The sequence below is a fragment of the Chionomys nivalis genome, chromosome 4, assembly GCF_950005125.1.
Source record: "Chionomys nivalis chromosome 4, mChiNiv1.1, whole genome shotgun sequence".
Lineage (NCBI taxonomy): Eukaryota > Metazoa > Chordata > Mammalia > Rodentia > Cricetidae > Chionomys > Chionomys nivalis.
Window position 1 is genome coordinate 62822018 of NC_080089.1, and position 17886 is coordinate 62839903.

Here is a 17886-nt window from a genome sequence, read left to right on the forward strand (position 1 = left end):
ACAAGTTGTCTCAGCCTGGGTGCTCTGTTGTAAGATTTTAATGAGACTGACTGGAGGTAATGATTATATCTGAGGTTTGGGGTTTCTTTTGCTTATTGCTTTTAAATCCTATATAATCTGTATACCATAATGTTAGTCCTAACCCATTGTCCCTGAACTGAGTCCAAAGAAAGTACAGCAAAGCTTCCAGCTAGCTAATACAGCAAATGGTGATGAATTACCTTGAGTGGGAGACAGCATATTGTCATTATATTATTCACAGTCAAGGTGGATTAACATACTTTTCAGTTTGAATTATGACTATGTATACACCATAGGTATTCAGTTAGTGTCCTTTAAAGCTTAATGGCATGTTTAAAAGCAAACATTAACTTAGATAGTTGCAGGCAAATCATTGTCGTCCTCCTTTGCTTAGCAGGGAGGTATGTCCTGAGAAAGACACCATCAGATGAAGTCATCATTGTATGATCATTGTGGGATGTGCTCACACAAACCCAGATGGAATAGGTCAGTTATGGGATGTGGCTTTAAGTGTAGTCTTAAGACTCAGTAAGAAGGTATAGAAGGCTGTTACTCATAGTTTTGCAATAAACTTTTCTTTTTTAAATAGGAATAACAGAAATAAAAAACAGTATAAATGTATAAACCAGTGTTCAGTTAAAAGTGAGACCCCATCCCTCTAACACCCCTATATCCAGAGTCTAGAACATAATATTGAGTTGGACTCCAATTCCCAGTCTGCCAACTGCTTGGACTCCAACTCCCAGCCCACCAAGTGCTGACCCCTCCCCAAGGAGGGTCAGGACCACTCCCACAGGGTATTTAGGCTTGCACAGGAAAAAAGGAACATGTGGTTTTGGTTTTGCGTGGGCTCCTCTCCCTGCCATGCTTTCTCGGCCCACCCGAGTGCCACATTTATTAAACACATTTTAATTTGGTCTAATCTGGTTTGATTGGAGTTCTTTGCGTTGGTGGAGTGGCTTTTCTTAAGATTAAACCAAACAACCAGTATCATTTCCAGGAGTATATGCTATGCATAATTGTGTGTGATGTTCTTTCACTGAGGGGTAGTGCAGTGGACCTGTTTACACCAGGGGTCACCGTGACTTTGTTGTAACATATGACTAAGACGTTAATAGACAACAGGCGTCTTCTCCTCTCTCAATCATTGTTCTATTGCTGAGAACAGATGCCATGACCAAGGCAACTCTTAGGAAAGAAAGCATTTAATTAGGGTCTTACAGTTTCAGAGGTTTGGTCCATTGTCAGCGTGGCAGAAGCATGGCAGCATGCATGTGTGGTGCTGGAGAAGTACCTGAGATTACATCCTGCTTCTCAGGCAGAGAGGACACTGGGCCTGGCATGGGCTTTTGAAACCTCAAGGTCTACTCCCAGTGACATACTTTCTCCATGTATTGCAAGCTCCAGTTGATCCGAATGTCATGCAGTATATGACTGTACTAGAAAGATGTGCAGATCTTCCTGGTAGGCATGATTTACATGCTGACTTCAATGTGGTTTCTGCTGTTGGCTCTGTCAGTGTCCTGTTTCATCAAATATAACATTCCCAGTGAGCTCACTACTGCTCCTAAAAGGATAAGCTTTGATGCTTGGGAGACAAAAACAAATTCCCACTCTTTCATGTGTAAGATACAACTCTATGTAGCTCTTAACCAGAGGCAGCGTATCTGTTGCATTGAATTGCACTTGGGAGAAAACAGTGCCTAAAACACTGCTGGTGGCAAGGAGCTACCATGAAGATGGCTGGAAGCACTGAGCACAAGGTCTGCCCGAGGGGAAATCCCCAGACTTCCAGGGAAGCCATAGTTTGCATTCAGCATTAAAGACCTAACCACAAATGGTCCAAGAGATGAAGTGGGCGAGACCCACACTCTGCATTGAAGGCAGCTCTGGGGCTAATCGAGCCTCGTCGGCTTGCTCACCCTTTCATTTGCTGTCGCACCTTACACTTCCTCACTCTGAGCTTAGGCTGCCACTCAAGGAAAGGATGTAGATACAAATCTCAGCTCCTTGCTGTGTCCCCCATGCTCCCGCCAGAGCCTGCTCTACGGCTTGAAAACCAGCCAGTTGGGTTTGACATTTAGAGCTTGGTAATGCCCCTTTATTTTCACTGTCACGAAAGTAGAAACTCTCGGTCACTGCCTCATGACAAATATGACAGATGTTTTAAGTCCCCACCCCCTCTCCTTGAGTTTCCTAATAGAGTGTCTTTCAGTTTGGTTCACTGGGAAGCCATGTAGCAAAGCTCTCTGCTTGAGGCAGTGCCTTGAATTTGGGTGGTACCTAAAAGAGTTGGGTAGAAGTCTGGTACATTGTGCTCTTGGTTGACTTTATTGAGACTAGCACTCGTGGAGGAGAGTAGTATACACAGAGTCTTTGATAGGTATCAATTTTATGTTACACAGTGTTCCTGTCCCTGGTTTAATAAGCTGGACACTAGCAAGTTCTAAGGAGGGTTTTTTCTGCATTGATGACTTCTGGGTACTGTATCAAGTGGCACCATGATAGGTGAAGAGGGGGACGGGAACCAGAGAAGTACTGTTAAACTAAACAAATGCTTGAGAGTTGTGACTCCGCCCCAGTGGGCAGATTGCAGCTGGACTTTGAGTAGTGGGTGACTATTACATGCAGCAGTTCTCCCTTTTACCATTATAAATAAGATGGATTGGTTATCTATTAAAGTATCACCTAAATGATCATCTATTGCCCCCTCGTGTCCTGGGTAAATGATTCCATGGCGGAAGTTCCAGATTCCAGGTCAGGCTGACCTTTGTAATTGATGAATAGAACCAAAAAAAGAAATGAGTGCCCATAACACAAGGCCCCAGTTCTCACTTCTGCCTGAAGCTGTTCACTTGAGAAAGGATAGTTCATGCCTTTCATTTTTTAAAAGATTATCTATCATCATTATTATTACTTCTAATATTAGCATCAGCTGTGTAGCTCAGGAAAGCCTTGAACTTGATGCTCTTGCCTCAGCCTCCCAAGTGCTGAAATTACAGGCATGCATCACCACATCCAACTCTATATACATTTTTAAGAAGTAAAAAAATGATATTATTAATTAAAAAATTTGAACCTAATATCACAGAAAAATGAACCATCAAATTAGTGAGAGGAAGAGCGGCCAATGAAGAGGGTTCTATACCTGTTTAACCTTGGAAAACCAGCTTTATGATCCTGCCAGTGTCCAGTCAGGGGCAACATCCACTGAAATGGATTTCATTAAATCTCATGAAGTTGAACTGGGCTCTGATTTTTAAACTTAACCTTGAGGAACACAAGATATGACCTGAGCACTCAGAGTGTCCCCTATCTATGAACGTCATGGTCAAAAAGAAAACAAAGAGTAAGATAACCCACCATCCCATATATGTAGGAAACATGATTGTGTTGTAAAAGGAGGAGCGGAGGAAATGGTGAGCCTTCCAGGTGTGGCCTTCAGGAGTGTCCGCACACAAAGCAATGGTAGGAGCTCGCCTCCACAGGTCTCCTTGAAGGCACTCTTCTTGACTACTTTGCGTGTCCACTGCAGCTTTTTCCAAAACTGGTCACGAGCCATATAAGAAAGCCATCTCTTCATGGTCTTCCTTGCTGTTTCCCATATTTGGGTCTGAATGGCTGCTCCTGATGGCCAGCTCCCCTTTGAGGATTGTCGGGTGTGTGCTCCAGGCTTCAGAGACAGGACTCAGCAGGGCCTGTGCTGTGACGAATGTTGAGCTCTCCGTTATGACTTTGGGACAGTGTGCAGGAGTGGGAGGACATTCAGCCCAGCGCTCACTAGTGTCTGCTGCTGTCGTTTCCTGCCTGGTACATAGCTCTCTACAGCGCACATACTGTTCCTGGGGAGGAGAGCAAGAAAAAACGTCATCTCACTTTTCCTCTGTGTCCCGGCCGAGCAGAGGAGCATGTTCCTGGGTCCAGCACAACTGGAGCCACGTGCAGTGCTGAGCCTAAGTGAGCCTAGGTGAGCATTGCTGTAATAGCATGTTCAGGACTTCAGTGGGCGAGTTAGAGAGAATAAATAAGGGTTTGGTTTTGTGGTGTTTTTCTATTTATTTGTTCGTTTTAATGTGCATGGTTGTTTTGCCTACATGCATGTCTATGTGCCGTGTGGGTACAGAGCCCACAGAGGCCAGAAATGGCAAAGATCCCCTGGGACTAGAGTTACTGATGACTGCGAATTACCATTAGGTGCTGGGAATTAAATCCCAGTCCTCTGGACCAGCAGCCAGTGCTCTTAACCACTGAACCATCTCCCCCACAATGTTTTTTGGGGTTTGTTTGTTTGTTTTGGTTTGGTTTTGGTATCTGACCAGAAAGACTTGGAATATTCTATAATAACATCATAGGGTCCTTTTCCTGGTTACTGTGACATCATTTGTGACTTTCTTAAAGGTTGTGTAACTCAGGTGGTCTGTCATGGTTTAAGATTATCAAACGGTTGCAACTTCTCTATGAACTTTTAGAAGGCCTTGCTATGATTTAAATGAACCTGGGCCTGGTTATTATCATTTACCGTGTGAGGAGAGAAGACCACGCTCACACGAAAAGGAAGGTATTTTGTGCAAAGAGAAACAGAATATAAGAACAGTGAGAACACCTTAAAATGAGCTGATGCCAAATAGTTGCTGCTTTCAAGAAATAAAAACTGAAAAGTGAGCACAGAAAATGTCTGACAGGGCGCGGAGATTGGGGTGTGACCAAGGAGATTCCTAACATTTGAAGTCTACGCTAGTAACAAATTGTATTTGTTTGTACTTTCCATGGATGGCATGGGCATCTTCCCTCTGTAATGGAATGGAGTCAAGTGTTTTGGGGATGAATTTAGTACACAGTGGTCCCTCATTACCCATGGCTACTTGCAGCAAACTACCCCAGTGGTTTTAGAAGTGAGTAGCTCTTCTTTTCCGTTTGCATCTTTTCTGAGTGACAAGGTGGCATGTGTACCTTCTCCTCTGCCAGAGGAGGTGGCTGTCCTTTGGAGCAGCCCATCCCTCACGTTGCCACTGCCCAGCAGTTACTGAATGGCCATCCTGCCATGTTACTGCTTAGGTTCTTCATGCCTATGTTCACATGATCTTTACTTTGTTAATAAAGGCTTCAGAGGCAGTGCTAGTGATAGTGGTTGTCTAGGCAACCGGCATGAGCTGCAGGGAAGCCATCCAGGAATTCCTAGAGGATCTTCTCACACTGTCACTAGAGGAGTGAGTTCAGTACATGGAGATATTTGGGGAGAGAGCCACTTTTCCTGCAGAACTCTTTTTAAAGGTGTGTTTGATTAATTTTTTTATGTGTATGTGTTTAGGACTTAGTATATGTATATATACCATGTGCATGCAGTGCCCACAGAGGTCAGAAGAGGATGCCAGATCCCTGAACCTGGACTTCACAAAGGGTTGCGAGCCACCATGTGATTGCTGGGAACCAAACTACAGTGTAGTAATAAGAGCGGCAGGGCTGCGTTCCACCACCCGGCTAGCTTTACCCGAAATAATTACACGGAAACTGTATTCTTTTAATCACTGCCTGGCCCATTATGGCCTAGGCAGTTTCTTTATTATTTAACCAATGACCTTCCTCCATCACTACAGTCTTTCACAAGAGCAGCCAGTACTCTTAACTGCTGAGCCATCTCTCCAGCTCTTCAGAGAACTTTTATTATTTTAGTATTCTGCTTTAAATACTTGTTGTATTGTAGTAATTGCCTTAACTGTCTAACTTATAAATTAAACCTTTTGTATATGTGTGCTGAGTGTCCATAACTGAAATGCTTAGGACTCAGTTTCGCAGGTTTTGTGACTTTCTGCATTTTGAAATAGTTGCACATATGTGTGCAGGACATTCGTGCTGTTTGTCCGTGTCTTCTTATACCGTATGGTCTGGAGGTAGTTCAGAACAGTGTTGATAAAGCCCTGTGCTCTGGCTGTGGAAAGGTTTCCTCGGAGGCATTGTGCTGGTGCTCAGACGGTTTTGGGGTTTGGAGCATTTTGCATTTCTAAATTAGGGCTGCTTAACTTGTTTGGGAAAAACAGTATGGAGAGGATTTAGTCCCACAGTTGTAAGCGTCTGGTGTTCTTGGTTCTTTGCTGGGCAGGGGTAGGGGTGGGAAGATTATGCTTCCTGACTAATTTCTTTTTTATAAAAACTTGCCCCTCCCACACCCCTGAAGTTCTAGAAGAATCAGATGAAGAACCTTGATTCGTTCCTTCCTAGTTCAGTGTTTTTGTGCTGTCAGTGAAGCCACAGATGCTAGAACTAGTCTGAGCAGCAGAAGGGAAAGGCCCTTCTCAGCAGGAGTGCCATTCCCATGCTAGAAACCTGGGGGGGGGGGCGCGGATGATTACTAGCAAATAAGAGAAGATTTATATAATTCTTTTCCATGAGTGTAGCATGCAGTGGATGCACGTGGGCAGAAGTGTGAAGAACACCAAAGCAGAAAAGTCAGTGTATCCAAGCCTTTGGAGCAACACTCCATGCAGGCACTCTGCTTTGAATAAACAAACGTGGATTCCTTTCTCAATTGTATAAATGTATGTGTCTCTGATTTCCTTAAAATGTAAGCAGGGGACACAGTGAGCCCTCCGATAAGCTGACTGATCCTCCATTGTTTATCAGAAAGCACTGACACAACTCCCTCCAGCTTATTCTAAACTCTTGGCTCATTCTGAACTTTTTAAGGTTTTAAAATATTAGGATTTTAAATATATATAATGTGTGTGTGTGTATATATACCTATTTTTAAAAAAAAAAATAAGTATGGAAGCACAGTGAATTCCAAGGCGCATGAGGACAGGGTGCAGACAACCCCTCTCAGTCACTGGATTCTGGTGACCAGCAGACCAAGGCCTTGGGGGTGCGGGGGTTGGTTGTCTAGTTCACATGGGTGGGTGGAGCCATGAGTGAAAGCTAAGAGTTTTGATGCTAAGCCCCGCCCCTTCCCAGTGTTCTTTTCTCTCAGCTTTCTCTGTTAACATCAGAGCACTAAGCATTCATTATTTTGCTGGTTTTAAAATCGTGGCTAAATACACATAAGGTAAAACAGTCAAAATTTTAAAAAGGGATGGACATAGGAAAATCAATCAAAAGTGCCCAGAGGTTTATAGTGTGTTATTGGTTGCAACTCCTCTGCCTGACTCCTGGAAGGGAGCCGCTGTAAGAAGAGAGACACTGGTCGAAGATGCGCCGAGCTGCGCTCATATGATGTCCTTGCATGAGTGGCAGCCTGCCAAGTTTAGGGAATGCCAGGCTGTAGAGTTGTGATTTGAGACACTTCTGAATTAGATTTGAAAATTACCCAAAGTCCAAGTTATTTCCAGTAATGAAGGGAGGGCACTTGTGTTTGCTGTAGAGAATCTGCCGTTCATCCTAGCCACCTGGCATGTAAGTGCTCATGTGTCACAGACCAGTCCTGCATACCCACAACTCAGAAAGAGAGCTACCTGCCCTCTGGCTTTGAAACCCTTACAGGAAGTTTGCAGGCCGCAGTCCTGCAAGCCAGTGAAAGCTCAGTGCCTGGCTGATCCTGAGTCTGCTGGCTGGAACACTTGCTAGAAGTTGAGAGGAGTGGCTGAGCCTCAGAGGCCTTGAGTCTGGGGCTAGTTTTAGTATATGTTCTGGGTGATTCTTGGATCAGTTCCAGATGCTCTGCCCCAGACCTGTCTTCGCTGTGACACAAACACCGTGGGAACCTTGAGTGCAGGTGGCTCCACAGTAGCAAGATGACAGCTGCATTAACCATCATGCCCCTTTACCCCATAGTAATGCTTTCAATCAAGCTGACTTATAAAATGTTCCTAACTTTAATCAACAGCATCTGTTAAAACACTGGTGTCGTAACTTAGAGATGGCGCCATGGAATAGCATTTGTGTGTAATAGCCTACTAGTTTGCCACGTTGGCCAGTATTTTGTTATGTGAAACAAACTCAGATTGAGAGAGTATGTGTGCCAGTCAGCTTTGTCACTGTTATAATAAAATGCCTGAGATAATCAGCTTACATGGCTGAACTTACTCTGATCCAGGGTTTCTGTCTACACTTGATCAGCCTTGTCTCCTTGGCCCTGTCACCTCACAGTACAACATGGTAGGTTTGTGTGATAGAGATGACTATTACCTCATGGTGGCCAGGAAGCAAAAAAAGAGGCCCACATCCCAGTGTCCCCTTCAAGGACATGACCCAATCACCTTACTTCTTCCAAGTATGTTCTGCCACCTCCTTGAACACACAGACCTTCAGGGTACATTTCAGATCCAAACTCTCTCTCCCTCTTTTTCTCTCTCCCTCTTTCTCTCTCTCTCCCTCTTTCTCTCTCTCCCTCTTTCTCTTTTATTGTTTTTACAAGACAGAATTTCTCGTTGTAGCCTTGCTTGTCTTGGAACTCACCTTTGTAGACCAGGCTGGCCTTGAACTCACAGAGATCCACCTGCCTCTGCCTCCCAAGTGCTGGGATTAAAGGCAGGCGCCGCCACCGCCTGACTAGACCAGCAGGGTGAGAGGTGGGATTTTGCAGAGTGAACCTTTGCTTGTCACTTCACAGTGTGACGCCTAAGCAGCAGCACTCTTGATGTCTTCTCTTCAGACAGGAGCCAAGGCTTCAGCCTCCTCAACTCGCTGGCTGGAGCAAACCGCAACATTGGATCAGCAGAGAGCTGTCACTCAGAGGTAAAGAATTTTCTGGGTCTTTTCTCCTCTTTGACTTTAATATCTTTGTTATTATGGATCTCTACAGCTTTCATTTATTTAGTTTCTATTTAGGAGGCAGCAGAGGAGAATTCAGCAGCCATTGTGTCTGGCCCCTGTTGAGGGGAGGCTCGTCCAGCCCCCACGGCAGGCTCTCCCTCAGGGAGAACAGGGAGAGTTTTTGCTAGAGCACTTTTCAAGTCTACAAAGGTTTCCTTGCAGAGTAATATTACTTTCAGATCTTTATATAGAAAATAAAAATGAGTCTTTTTCAATACTTGTTTACCAAGGTCCCAAGTCAACCCTGAGTGAACTGACAGATGGTTTATGCCTGTCCTCAGTAGCTCCATTCTGAGTTCCCTGGGTCAGTCGGCCCATAACATGGATCTTAAATGATGCAAACCAAACATCTTTTAGTAGCCTGTAGTAACATTTCACAGTTGTTCCTTAAGGGAAATAACAGCTGGGACAGTGACTTTGCAGCCTTGTGTTTGAGTGTGACCTCGTGCCTATTGTCTCCTCCTTCGTGTTCTGTTTTAGCTGGGGATGGGAAGAGTGCTTGGATTTTTCACTGAAATGGCTTACTGTTAAATTGTTGCTTCTGTGTATTTCCCCTCAGCAGCAGGCCCGGTTGCCAGCAGCTGAGAGGATAGAGTCCCTTCCGGGCCATCGTGGTGATGCATGTGGCTCAGCAGGTGCACAGGTTGACAGCATTGTGGGTAAGTTCCTTCATGAGCTCCCCAGAGGTGACAGGCACCAACCAGGACAGAAAACACTGAAGGGAGAACTGACTTTAAACATGAAGGAGAAAATAAACACGAACGGCACACCCACTAGACTGGTCCACTCAGTTAGCTCCTCTTGCTTTCATTCCCATTCTGACATTCAAATGACTGCAAAGGCCACCTGTGGCCTCTGTGCCCTAAGACTAGTATTCCCCATCCTCACCTCTACTGAGCAGCAGCCTTCAGGATTGTGGGCGGAGCCTCACTGACAGTGTCTTCCCCTCAACTCCCCAGCAGTATCTTCTGGTTTCCCTCCTGCATGCCTTTGCAAGGTTGCTCTCCTTTCCCCAAACTGTAAATACTGCTTTCTTCAGTGCACCATCTAAATTCCTCTTTTTAACATATTTTTAAAGCACAAAGTGACTCTGTCCTTGTCTCTAGCTTAGTTACCATCTCTGTGCACAGATAAATCAGAAATGTCATCTTTGGCCTCGTGCACCAACAACCACTGAACTAAGACACACTCTGACCCCAGATGCACTTGACAAATTGGGTGACAGTGTGATAAATGAAAAGGCTTATAAATCACCATCCCTGCCGTCAAAGAGTTTATGAACAGGTGTATAGAGATAGAACTTGTTACAGTCAAGGTTGTGGGCATTGGACCACCATGTAATTGGGTTCAAGTCAAGGCTGTACCTCTAGTGGTGATACAGCCTCATAGATGATTTCGCCTCAGTGGTCTGAGTTTCTGCCTCTGGCAAGCAGGAGTAAGCAGTCTGCCCTCCAGGGATATTGGAAAGTGGAAGTACATCCTGGTAGGTTAAAGTCCTCCATTTTGATGAAGGTATAGCTCAGTGGAAGAGTGCTTCCCAAGCATGTGCAAGGCTCTGGGTTTGATCCCTGGTGCTAAATGGAAGCAGTGTCCTCCACCTCCTCACAGTGCGGTGAGACTGGAAAGGGGGCCCCCGGCAGCCCAGCAGGCTCCGCTGTACAATCTGTGAAGCTGGTACCACGTGCCAGCACTCTGCTGTTGCCCATGCTCACGAGGGCATGCTGACTGTACCGAACACATACATAAGTCATGTGTGGCCAACTCTGATTTCAGACCCCATGTTAGACTTGGATATTCAAGAATTAGCGAGTCTTACCACTGGAGAAGGAGATCTGGAAAACTTCGAGAGGCTCTTTTCAAAGTTAAAGGAAATGAAAGGTAATTGTCTCGTGTGTCCCAATCCTTTCATGCCAATGCTTTTCTAGTTTATGTGGTAGCATCTCACTTTGTAATGGCTAGATTGGATTTTGAGTTCTGGGCTTGAGAAATTTAGCTGCTTAGGAGATTGGACCATTTTATTGGGAAAATTTTCCTGGGGGAAAAATTTCCTGTCTTGATTCACTTTCCTTTCTTTAAGTGTCTCTCTTTTCTTGAGTGAGTCTCATTATCACAGCATCTGTCAAATTCCCACCAAGTCACTCACATCCCATCTGGAAAATTTGGGAGACTCAAGCTTTCTAATGGCTGTAATGACTGTATCATGAGCATATGTCTTAGAATCCCATCTACCCTCTTCAAGTGTTAGCACACCATGCACTCCAGATTCTCCTGCTATTAGACAACTTTCTCAAGATCTATTTTCCCCCTAGACAAGGCTGCGACACTTCCTCATGAGCAAAGAAAGTTGCACGCAGAAAAGGTAAGAAGACACAGCAGGTGTTTCTCATCTACAAAAGGTCTTAACTGTGCCGTGAGCAGTGCCAAGGGGCCTCTGTGAGTGTTGCACTGGGTATTGTAGCCAACTGGATATTTATTTGTACAATAGTAACACAGTTGCTACAGTCAAACTGAGATATCTTTAGTATATGTTACGTGACATGGAACCTTCCTCAAGACTTGGGATACTTGCTTTCCTATTAGGCCAGAAAAGTCTTAGCTGTTTTGTTTTGTTATTACCAAAGCAACACATGTTTTTGGCAGGAAACTGACATGATTCGGGACATCTCATTATATGAACTGTGTCATTATTTATTTGCCCAGCTCCGTTCCAGACGTTGAGGCCAGCTGCGTGCTCATGTTTTTGCTTCTGTCAGTAATGAAGCTGGGTTTATCCCCACCCTTCACATTCACGTGCAGCCCTGATTGCAGACTTAGCCCGGGTCTAGCACAGAAGTCTGGGTCAAAGGCTGCCCAGGGATTTTAATGTGTGCTGCTGGAAACCTCAGCCAGGTCGGGTGTGGCCTATGGGGTGGGCTGAAGGTCAGCTGCTAGCCTGAAACGTGTCCTGTGCTTCACTCCACAGGTGGCCAAAGCCTTCTGGATGGCCATAGGAGGAGACCGAGACGAGATCGAAGGCCTTTCTTCAGACGAAGAGCACTAAATTCTTCCTGCTGGGTTTGCCTGGTACTGATGCCAGCACTGTGCACTCAAAGTGCTTCCCTGCTCAACCCGGTTCTGCTCTGCCAAGATTGCCATCATCATGCTGGCTGCTTGACTGTTTGGGGGTTCCCTTAGGTGGGCTTTTAGGAAGGAAATAGGGAGACATCTTTCTTCCTGGGTCATAAGTGAATGAGGAGTGAAATGACAGTATCGACATCTTCAGATCTGCATCTTCGGATCTCTATTCTTTGTTTTAAGAACCAGGGTAGAATGAGTCTTAGAGGTCTGTACAGGAGAGCCAGGTGTCAGAGCACACTGTGATCCCAGTATCTGGGGGTCGGAGGCCAACTTGGGCTCCATAAGGAGGCCTGCTTCTTTGCTGAATCGCCAGCATTTACATTGGTTGAAGGTCGGGAGTCTGTGCCGTTTCCTGTGTACTTCCCCTGGTCCCCACTAAGAGCCAGGCTCTGAGCTAAGGTGGATGTTGTTGAGAAAAAACGGAGGCAGGTATAGATCTAGTGTGCGCCCGGTGGGCGGGGGGACAAGTGGCTCTGGGTTTGTCTCTAAGCAAGCTCTTATGGACATTTGAAGTTCAGTGTCTGAGTTCCTGCCACAAAGAAGTAAAAGTCAGATGTCTGTGTTTAAGAAACAAAGGTTTCCTTCTCTGGGGAAGGTAAAACACCCCTCTCCCCAGCTGCAGGACAAGGGCCCTTAGTACAGCCCTGTGCAGGCCAAAAGAGCACTACGGTGCTGATTCTGAGCACACTGCTGACAAGCGGGCAACAGTGCGCTCTGACCAAGTGCTGTCCCTGGATATTTGAGATTTCAGAGCTGTGCTATCACACTTGACGCTCTGAAAGCAAGACAAGTGCCCCTTCTTTCTGTTTAGAAGCCAGAGATCACTGTCAAAGCACTTGAACGGAGCAGTGGGGGAAGGTGAGCCATTAAACAGTCCTGAGCCACCACCATGGTTTACTCCGGGGCTGTGGGCTCCTCTGCACCCCTCCAGGGCTCGGCCCCTTCTCCTTTGTTGTGCTTGAGTGTATCAGTGCCAGGGAAGCACAAGGCAACGTTTTAAAGAAGAAAGCAAAGTACAGCAAACAAAGAGCCTTATTCCATCACAGACTCTTTGGGGAGGAGTTTCTGAGCAGGTGCAGCCTGTGATAGATGGTGCCCATCATGGGCTGAGAGCTGGTCCTGATTTAGCGTGGGAAAGATGGGTGGGTCACAAGCAGAAACAAAGCTCACCTGCCCTGGGTACCACTTACAGGACTTGAAACAGATGGTTGGCCAGGCCAGAACCACCACAGGGAGGAAACAGCATCTCAGTGATGGTAGCAATCCAGCAAACAGTGGGTGCTGGCTTGCTCTGAGTCCCTGTGCCTACCCCCTACACCGATCTTGTAATCTTTGAGCTTGGGTTTACACCCTCCCTTCTGTAGGACTGAAACTTTGAAGTGAGTGCGTTAGCCTTTGGTTAAGAAGGAAAATTAGGGAAGTTGACTCTGAGTTGCCAGGAAGGCAGAACATGTTTTTCTTAAAACATGGAAGATTTTAGAAAATTTGTTAGGCTACATGATTAAGAAAAAGTAGACTAGAAAAGTCTGTATTTGATTTTGCTGACTAAACAAAGCCAGGTAATTAAACGATGGTTTATTTATAAAGTCTTTAATGTGTATTGTTATGTTTGGGGAAGCCTGGTGAAGCCTGGTGTCCTCTGTAGTAGACACACAAAGTGTCTAAAGAGTTTTGTCAATTATGTTTTAGAGTCTGCTTTGCCTGTGTGTTGTCTGCTCCTGCTTCTGAGACCTCAGCTGATCATCAGGGATATTGACACTTTGTAGGGACGCTGAGGGTCAGAGTCGCTGCTGAGCTGATGCTGTGCTAACAGGTGCTATCTTCTGATATGCCCCGTGCATGTAACTTAGATCTCCAGAGTGCACTGGGGGTGAGAGACTGGCTTCCTGACTTAAACACCGCTGCATTTCTAGAACAGTGCTGGGTACATAGTAGGCCCACATTTTTTTGGCAGGTACGGTTTGCCTGTTAGAAATGACCACAGAGTCCGATGAGCCAAGAGTTCTGGAAACTAGAGAGAGACAAGAGTCAAATTTTTCTTCTCTGAGACAATCATGTTATGTAATAATTTCAAAGTGATGAAGGCATGGCTATTTTTGTAATTTTAAAATATGGCAGAGTATGAGAAGGTTGACAGAACCAACTGGCTTGCTCTCTATTTATAGAACTTGGCCACATCTGATCCAGAGAGACTGCAGATTGGGGGAAGCGGGGCTCATTTAGATGGTTGAGTAATGTAGGGTGTGGCACAGGGATCATGGAGTACCAGGCCTTTTTGGGAACCATTCATATATGAGGAAGAAGGAATGTGCCCAGTGTCATCCCCCCACTGTGGAAGCTGGGGAAAAACATCTTTGCATCTTTGCCATGCTTTGTCATGTTCCTTGGAACCATCTTTTTAAAGTTTATTCTTATTTTGTGGGTAAAGATGCTCTGCTGTTTTGCCTGCATGTATGTCTGTATTCTGTATACTACAGGTATACAGTGCCTGTGGAGGCCAGAAGGGTGCAATGGACCATCTGGGACTGGACTTACAGATGGCTGTGAGCTGCCACATGGGTGCTAGGAACAGAAGCCAGGTCCTCTGGAAGGGGAGCCAGTGCTCTTGGAATGGTCTCCGAACAATAACCATTGAGAGAACAGGAGGTATGCCTCTTGTCCTGCTGTGGCATGCTGTAGCAAGCAGGAGGATCATGGTGGCAGGGTAAGATGTGGGCCCTGAGGACTATTTTGAGCATGGGTGTTGGCTACTGCAAACTAAATTTAACGTATCTAGAATGGTCAGGGGTTCTGGCTCATTAGTGCTCTGCTTGAAGGAGAGCTTAAGCAAGTGTTCTGATGACCCAGGTTTGCTCGACACACACCCATCTACTAGTATTAGATCATTGTCAAATAGTACCAGGGTCCAAAGGGAGGGAAAATGCAAATGCCTTCTCCAGTGTACTGAGCCGGGATGGGCCTAAGGGCTGCTCAGTCTGCACAGCTCTGCTGGTGTCTGCTCAGTGGACCCCCCCCCCCCCCCGGAACACACACTGAGTCTTATGTTTCCCGCATCTGCTCTGTGTTTTTACTAGGAGTGAAGTAGGTTCCAGTGTCAAGAGAAGTATCTTGCTTGGTTCTGGATGGATTGTTCCTCTGATGGTGGGATGAACAGTTAACAAAAGAACCAGAGGCAGTCATGTGTACCTTTCTTTAGAATGTTAGGGAGCCCCATTCCTGTGTCCAACTGACTGAATGGTTCTACATACCCCCCCCCCCCCCCCCGCCTTTTTAAGAAAAGAACAGATTCAAAACCTGGCCTTAAAACTATTACTGTATCTTTGGAACACAAGCTTGCTTGTTTTTTGTGATGGTGGTGGTCTGAAAACCTTTGTGTGGGATTACCTTTTGTTGTGTGTTCATGTGGGTGCTGCTTTGTGTATGTGTATGTCAGAAGACAGCTTGAAGGGGTTTGCTTTTTCCTTCCACCATCTGGGTTCTTGAGATGTGGACTTGTCAGGCTTAACAGCAAACACCTTGACCTACTGAGCCATCCTGCCAACCCTTTTTTTTTTTTGTTCTTTGGGTTTTTTGTTTGTTTGTTTCTGAGATGGAGTTTTGCCGCGTGGCTCAGACTGGCCTTGCACTCTCAATTGCCTTGCTTCAGGCTCCTGAGAGCTGGGATGACAAGTGTGCAGACCCACGTGTGCACTGTTGGTGGCTCACGTACCCCTTCCCTTGCCACCAAGAACCTGAGCAGCAGAGGTCACATGAAGACGCTCAAGCTCAGCTTGCTAACCAGAATCCTCCCTGCCCAGCTTGTGAAAGTGGCAGCCATCATGGCTTTTGTGCTTCTGTTACCAGCCAGGTGGCTTTCGCGCTACAGAGATGTGGGCTCATTAATGCTCAGGTGCTGTGCTTTATGAAGGTAAGTGTTGGCTGGAAGAGACATTGATTCAGCCTGAAGTTCAAGGATGTGGACTGTATCAATGGCCACCCTGGGAATCTCTAGGCATTCATCATTAGCACAGTTTGGTGGCCTCAAACTTGTCTTTCTGCCCTGCTAAGGCCGAAACAAAGACTCGGGAACCAATCACCATGGGCTGTGACTCTGCTGGTGCCAGAATCAGAATGAGCAAGGACAAGGAGGAGTTGGTCTTAAGAATGAAATTTCTTTTCTCCTGGTGCCCAGAGGCAAGCAAGACGAGGTCACGGAAGAGGGTTGGTTGCAGGCAGCCTACACTGCAGTCGTTTCCAAACACAAGCCCATTCAGAACCACTTGAGAGGTTCCACCCTGTTCCCGGTGAAGCTGGTGTGTGGTGGGACCTGAAAAGCCTCATTTTTAGCATCTTAGGTGATACACTCCTGGAGCATGCTTTGAGAATCAGGTAAGTAATGCTGCACTCCAGCTAAAAGGAATAACGAATTTGGGCACATAGGTAAGTAAGAACATAAAGATTCTTCCGGTAAGTCATGGCATGAATAGAGGTATAGAAATGAGAGCCCAAACAAGCATGCTGGCAAGTTCCAGGGCAGTCCCATCAGAAAAATGCTGGTGGCAGAGAAGAGTCCGCCTGTTCCAGAAGGACTGAGATGCCACAGGCTGCAGGCAGAAAGGGCCTCTACCACGGGTGTACTCCAAGAAGGATGGCAGCAACCTTGTGCACAGACACCTAATCAGCTGCGTGGAGGGGGAGTCTGGCTGAGCGAACTCAGACTGTGACTAAGGGTTGTTGCTGTAGACAGATACGGGATAGTGTCCTTGTGTCACGTGTGTGTCCCTGAACTAAGGGACACAAATTAGAGTTGTGGGGCAGCTGTAAAAGCCAGTGACCCGGAACTGGATTTTGGGTTACACAAAAGACTCACACTGAAGTAGCACAGTGGAAAGATGCAGAAGGCACAGCACTGAGGCAAAACCCAGAGCCCCCGGGTACACATACCCAGCCACAGGAAGCCAGGGATGGAAGGATACTGCATAGCCCTGCTCACAGGGGACTTAGCACTTGCAAGGGGTGACAGGCACAGGTAACACACTGCAAAGGAGCCTGGTGACAGAGATCCTGAAAGGCTTCCTGGAAGAGAGCTGAGCTGCAAGGCACAGGCACAGCGGGCTGGCCTGTATGGGTCAGAGGAGCTGCAGTCAAAGGTAGACGGTATGGGAAGGAGGAGCAGCACAGGCAGGCGGTATGGGAAGGAGGAGCAGCACAGGCAGGCGGTATGGGAAGGAGGAGCAGCACAGGCAGGCGGGGAGACAGGGTGATGCCAGTAGGCCCCACCACCGCTGCACTGGAGATAGAGCAAGGAGTGAAGAGCTGGGCAGGAACAAAGGTCAAGTATCATAGAATGACCTTAGAATTTGCCGTGGGCAATGTTGGTTTGGGCTTGAAATGCCACCCTTAAAGAGCCACGTGTTAAAGGCTGTCCGGCTCGTGGCACTGTTGGGAACTGGAGGGATATTTGAGGTAGGTCTGACCGCACAGTCATTGAGGCCATGCCCTTGCTCGCCTTCCATTACAGGCCCACAACAGCAGGGACAAATGACTGTGGACTGAAAGGTCTGAGACCATGAGCCAAAATGGTGTCACTACTAAGATTATTCTCTCAGGCATCTCATTACAGGACAGTTCTAACATAGGCTGTGTGAATTGTTAGAGCAGACTGGAAACCGCAACAGGGTGCTGGGACGGGGGGTCCAGATCTAGGAGAAGCTGGCGTGTAGGGCAGTGGGAGCAGGTGCTGAGCAGGGACTGGGAAGACTAGAGAGCAGATGGAGGTGGGGAGCCCAAAACAATAACTTTTGCCATACAGTTTACAGGGTGATGGTCTGCAATGGTCATTTTGTAAATCTGTCTTCTGAATTGTGAGCATGAACAATTGATGGACCAGCAGACCTCTGTCCCCAAGTTGGAAGCTTAGGGCTGATACAGGAGACGCTAGCATTTATGTGGCTGGAAACTCTGAGGCTTGGTGAACTCATGGAAGACCGTCAAAAGCACACACATAGTCTGGGAACACCCGAGAAC

At 46.5% G+C, this 17886-nt stretch overlaps 1 protein-coding gene across 2 annotated transcripts in view; it reads left to right on the forward strand.

Annotated features, from left to right (window-relative positions):
* Positions 1-13469, forward strand: part of Aagab (alpha and gamma adaptin binding protein) — a 39764-nt gene extending 26295 nt beyond the window's left edge. Inside the window, exons 6-10 of one of the 2 annotated variants that reach the window (XM_057768533.1) lie at positions 8603-8685; positions 9323-9422; positions 10537-10641; positions 11073-11122; positions 11726-13469. In XM_057768533.1, coding sequence (XP_057624516.1) covers positions 8603-8685; positions 9323-9422; positions 10537-10641; positions 11073-11122; positions 11726-11803 — 416 coding nt within the window. In that variant the 3' untranslated portion in view covers positions 11804-13469. The remainder of the gene's footprint in view (positions 1-8602; positions 8686-9322; positions 9423-10536; positions 10642-11072; positions 11123-11725) is intronic. The other variant, XM_057768534.1, reaches the window with a different exon arrangement.
* The last annotated feature ends 4417 nt before the right edge of the window (positions 13470-17886 follow it).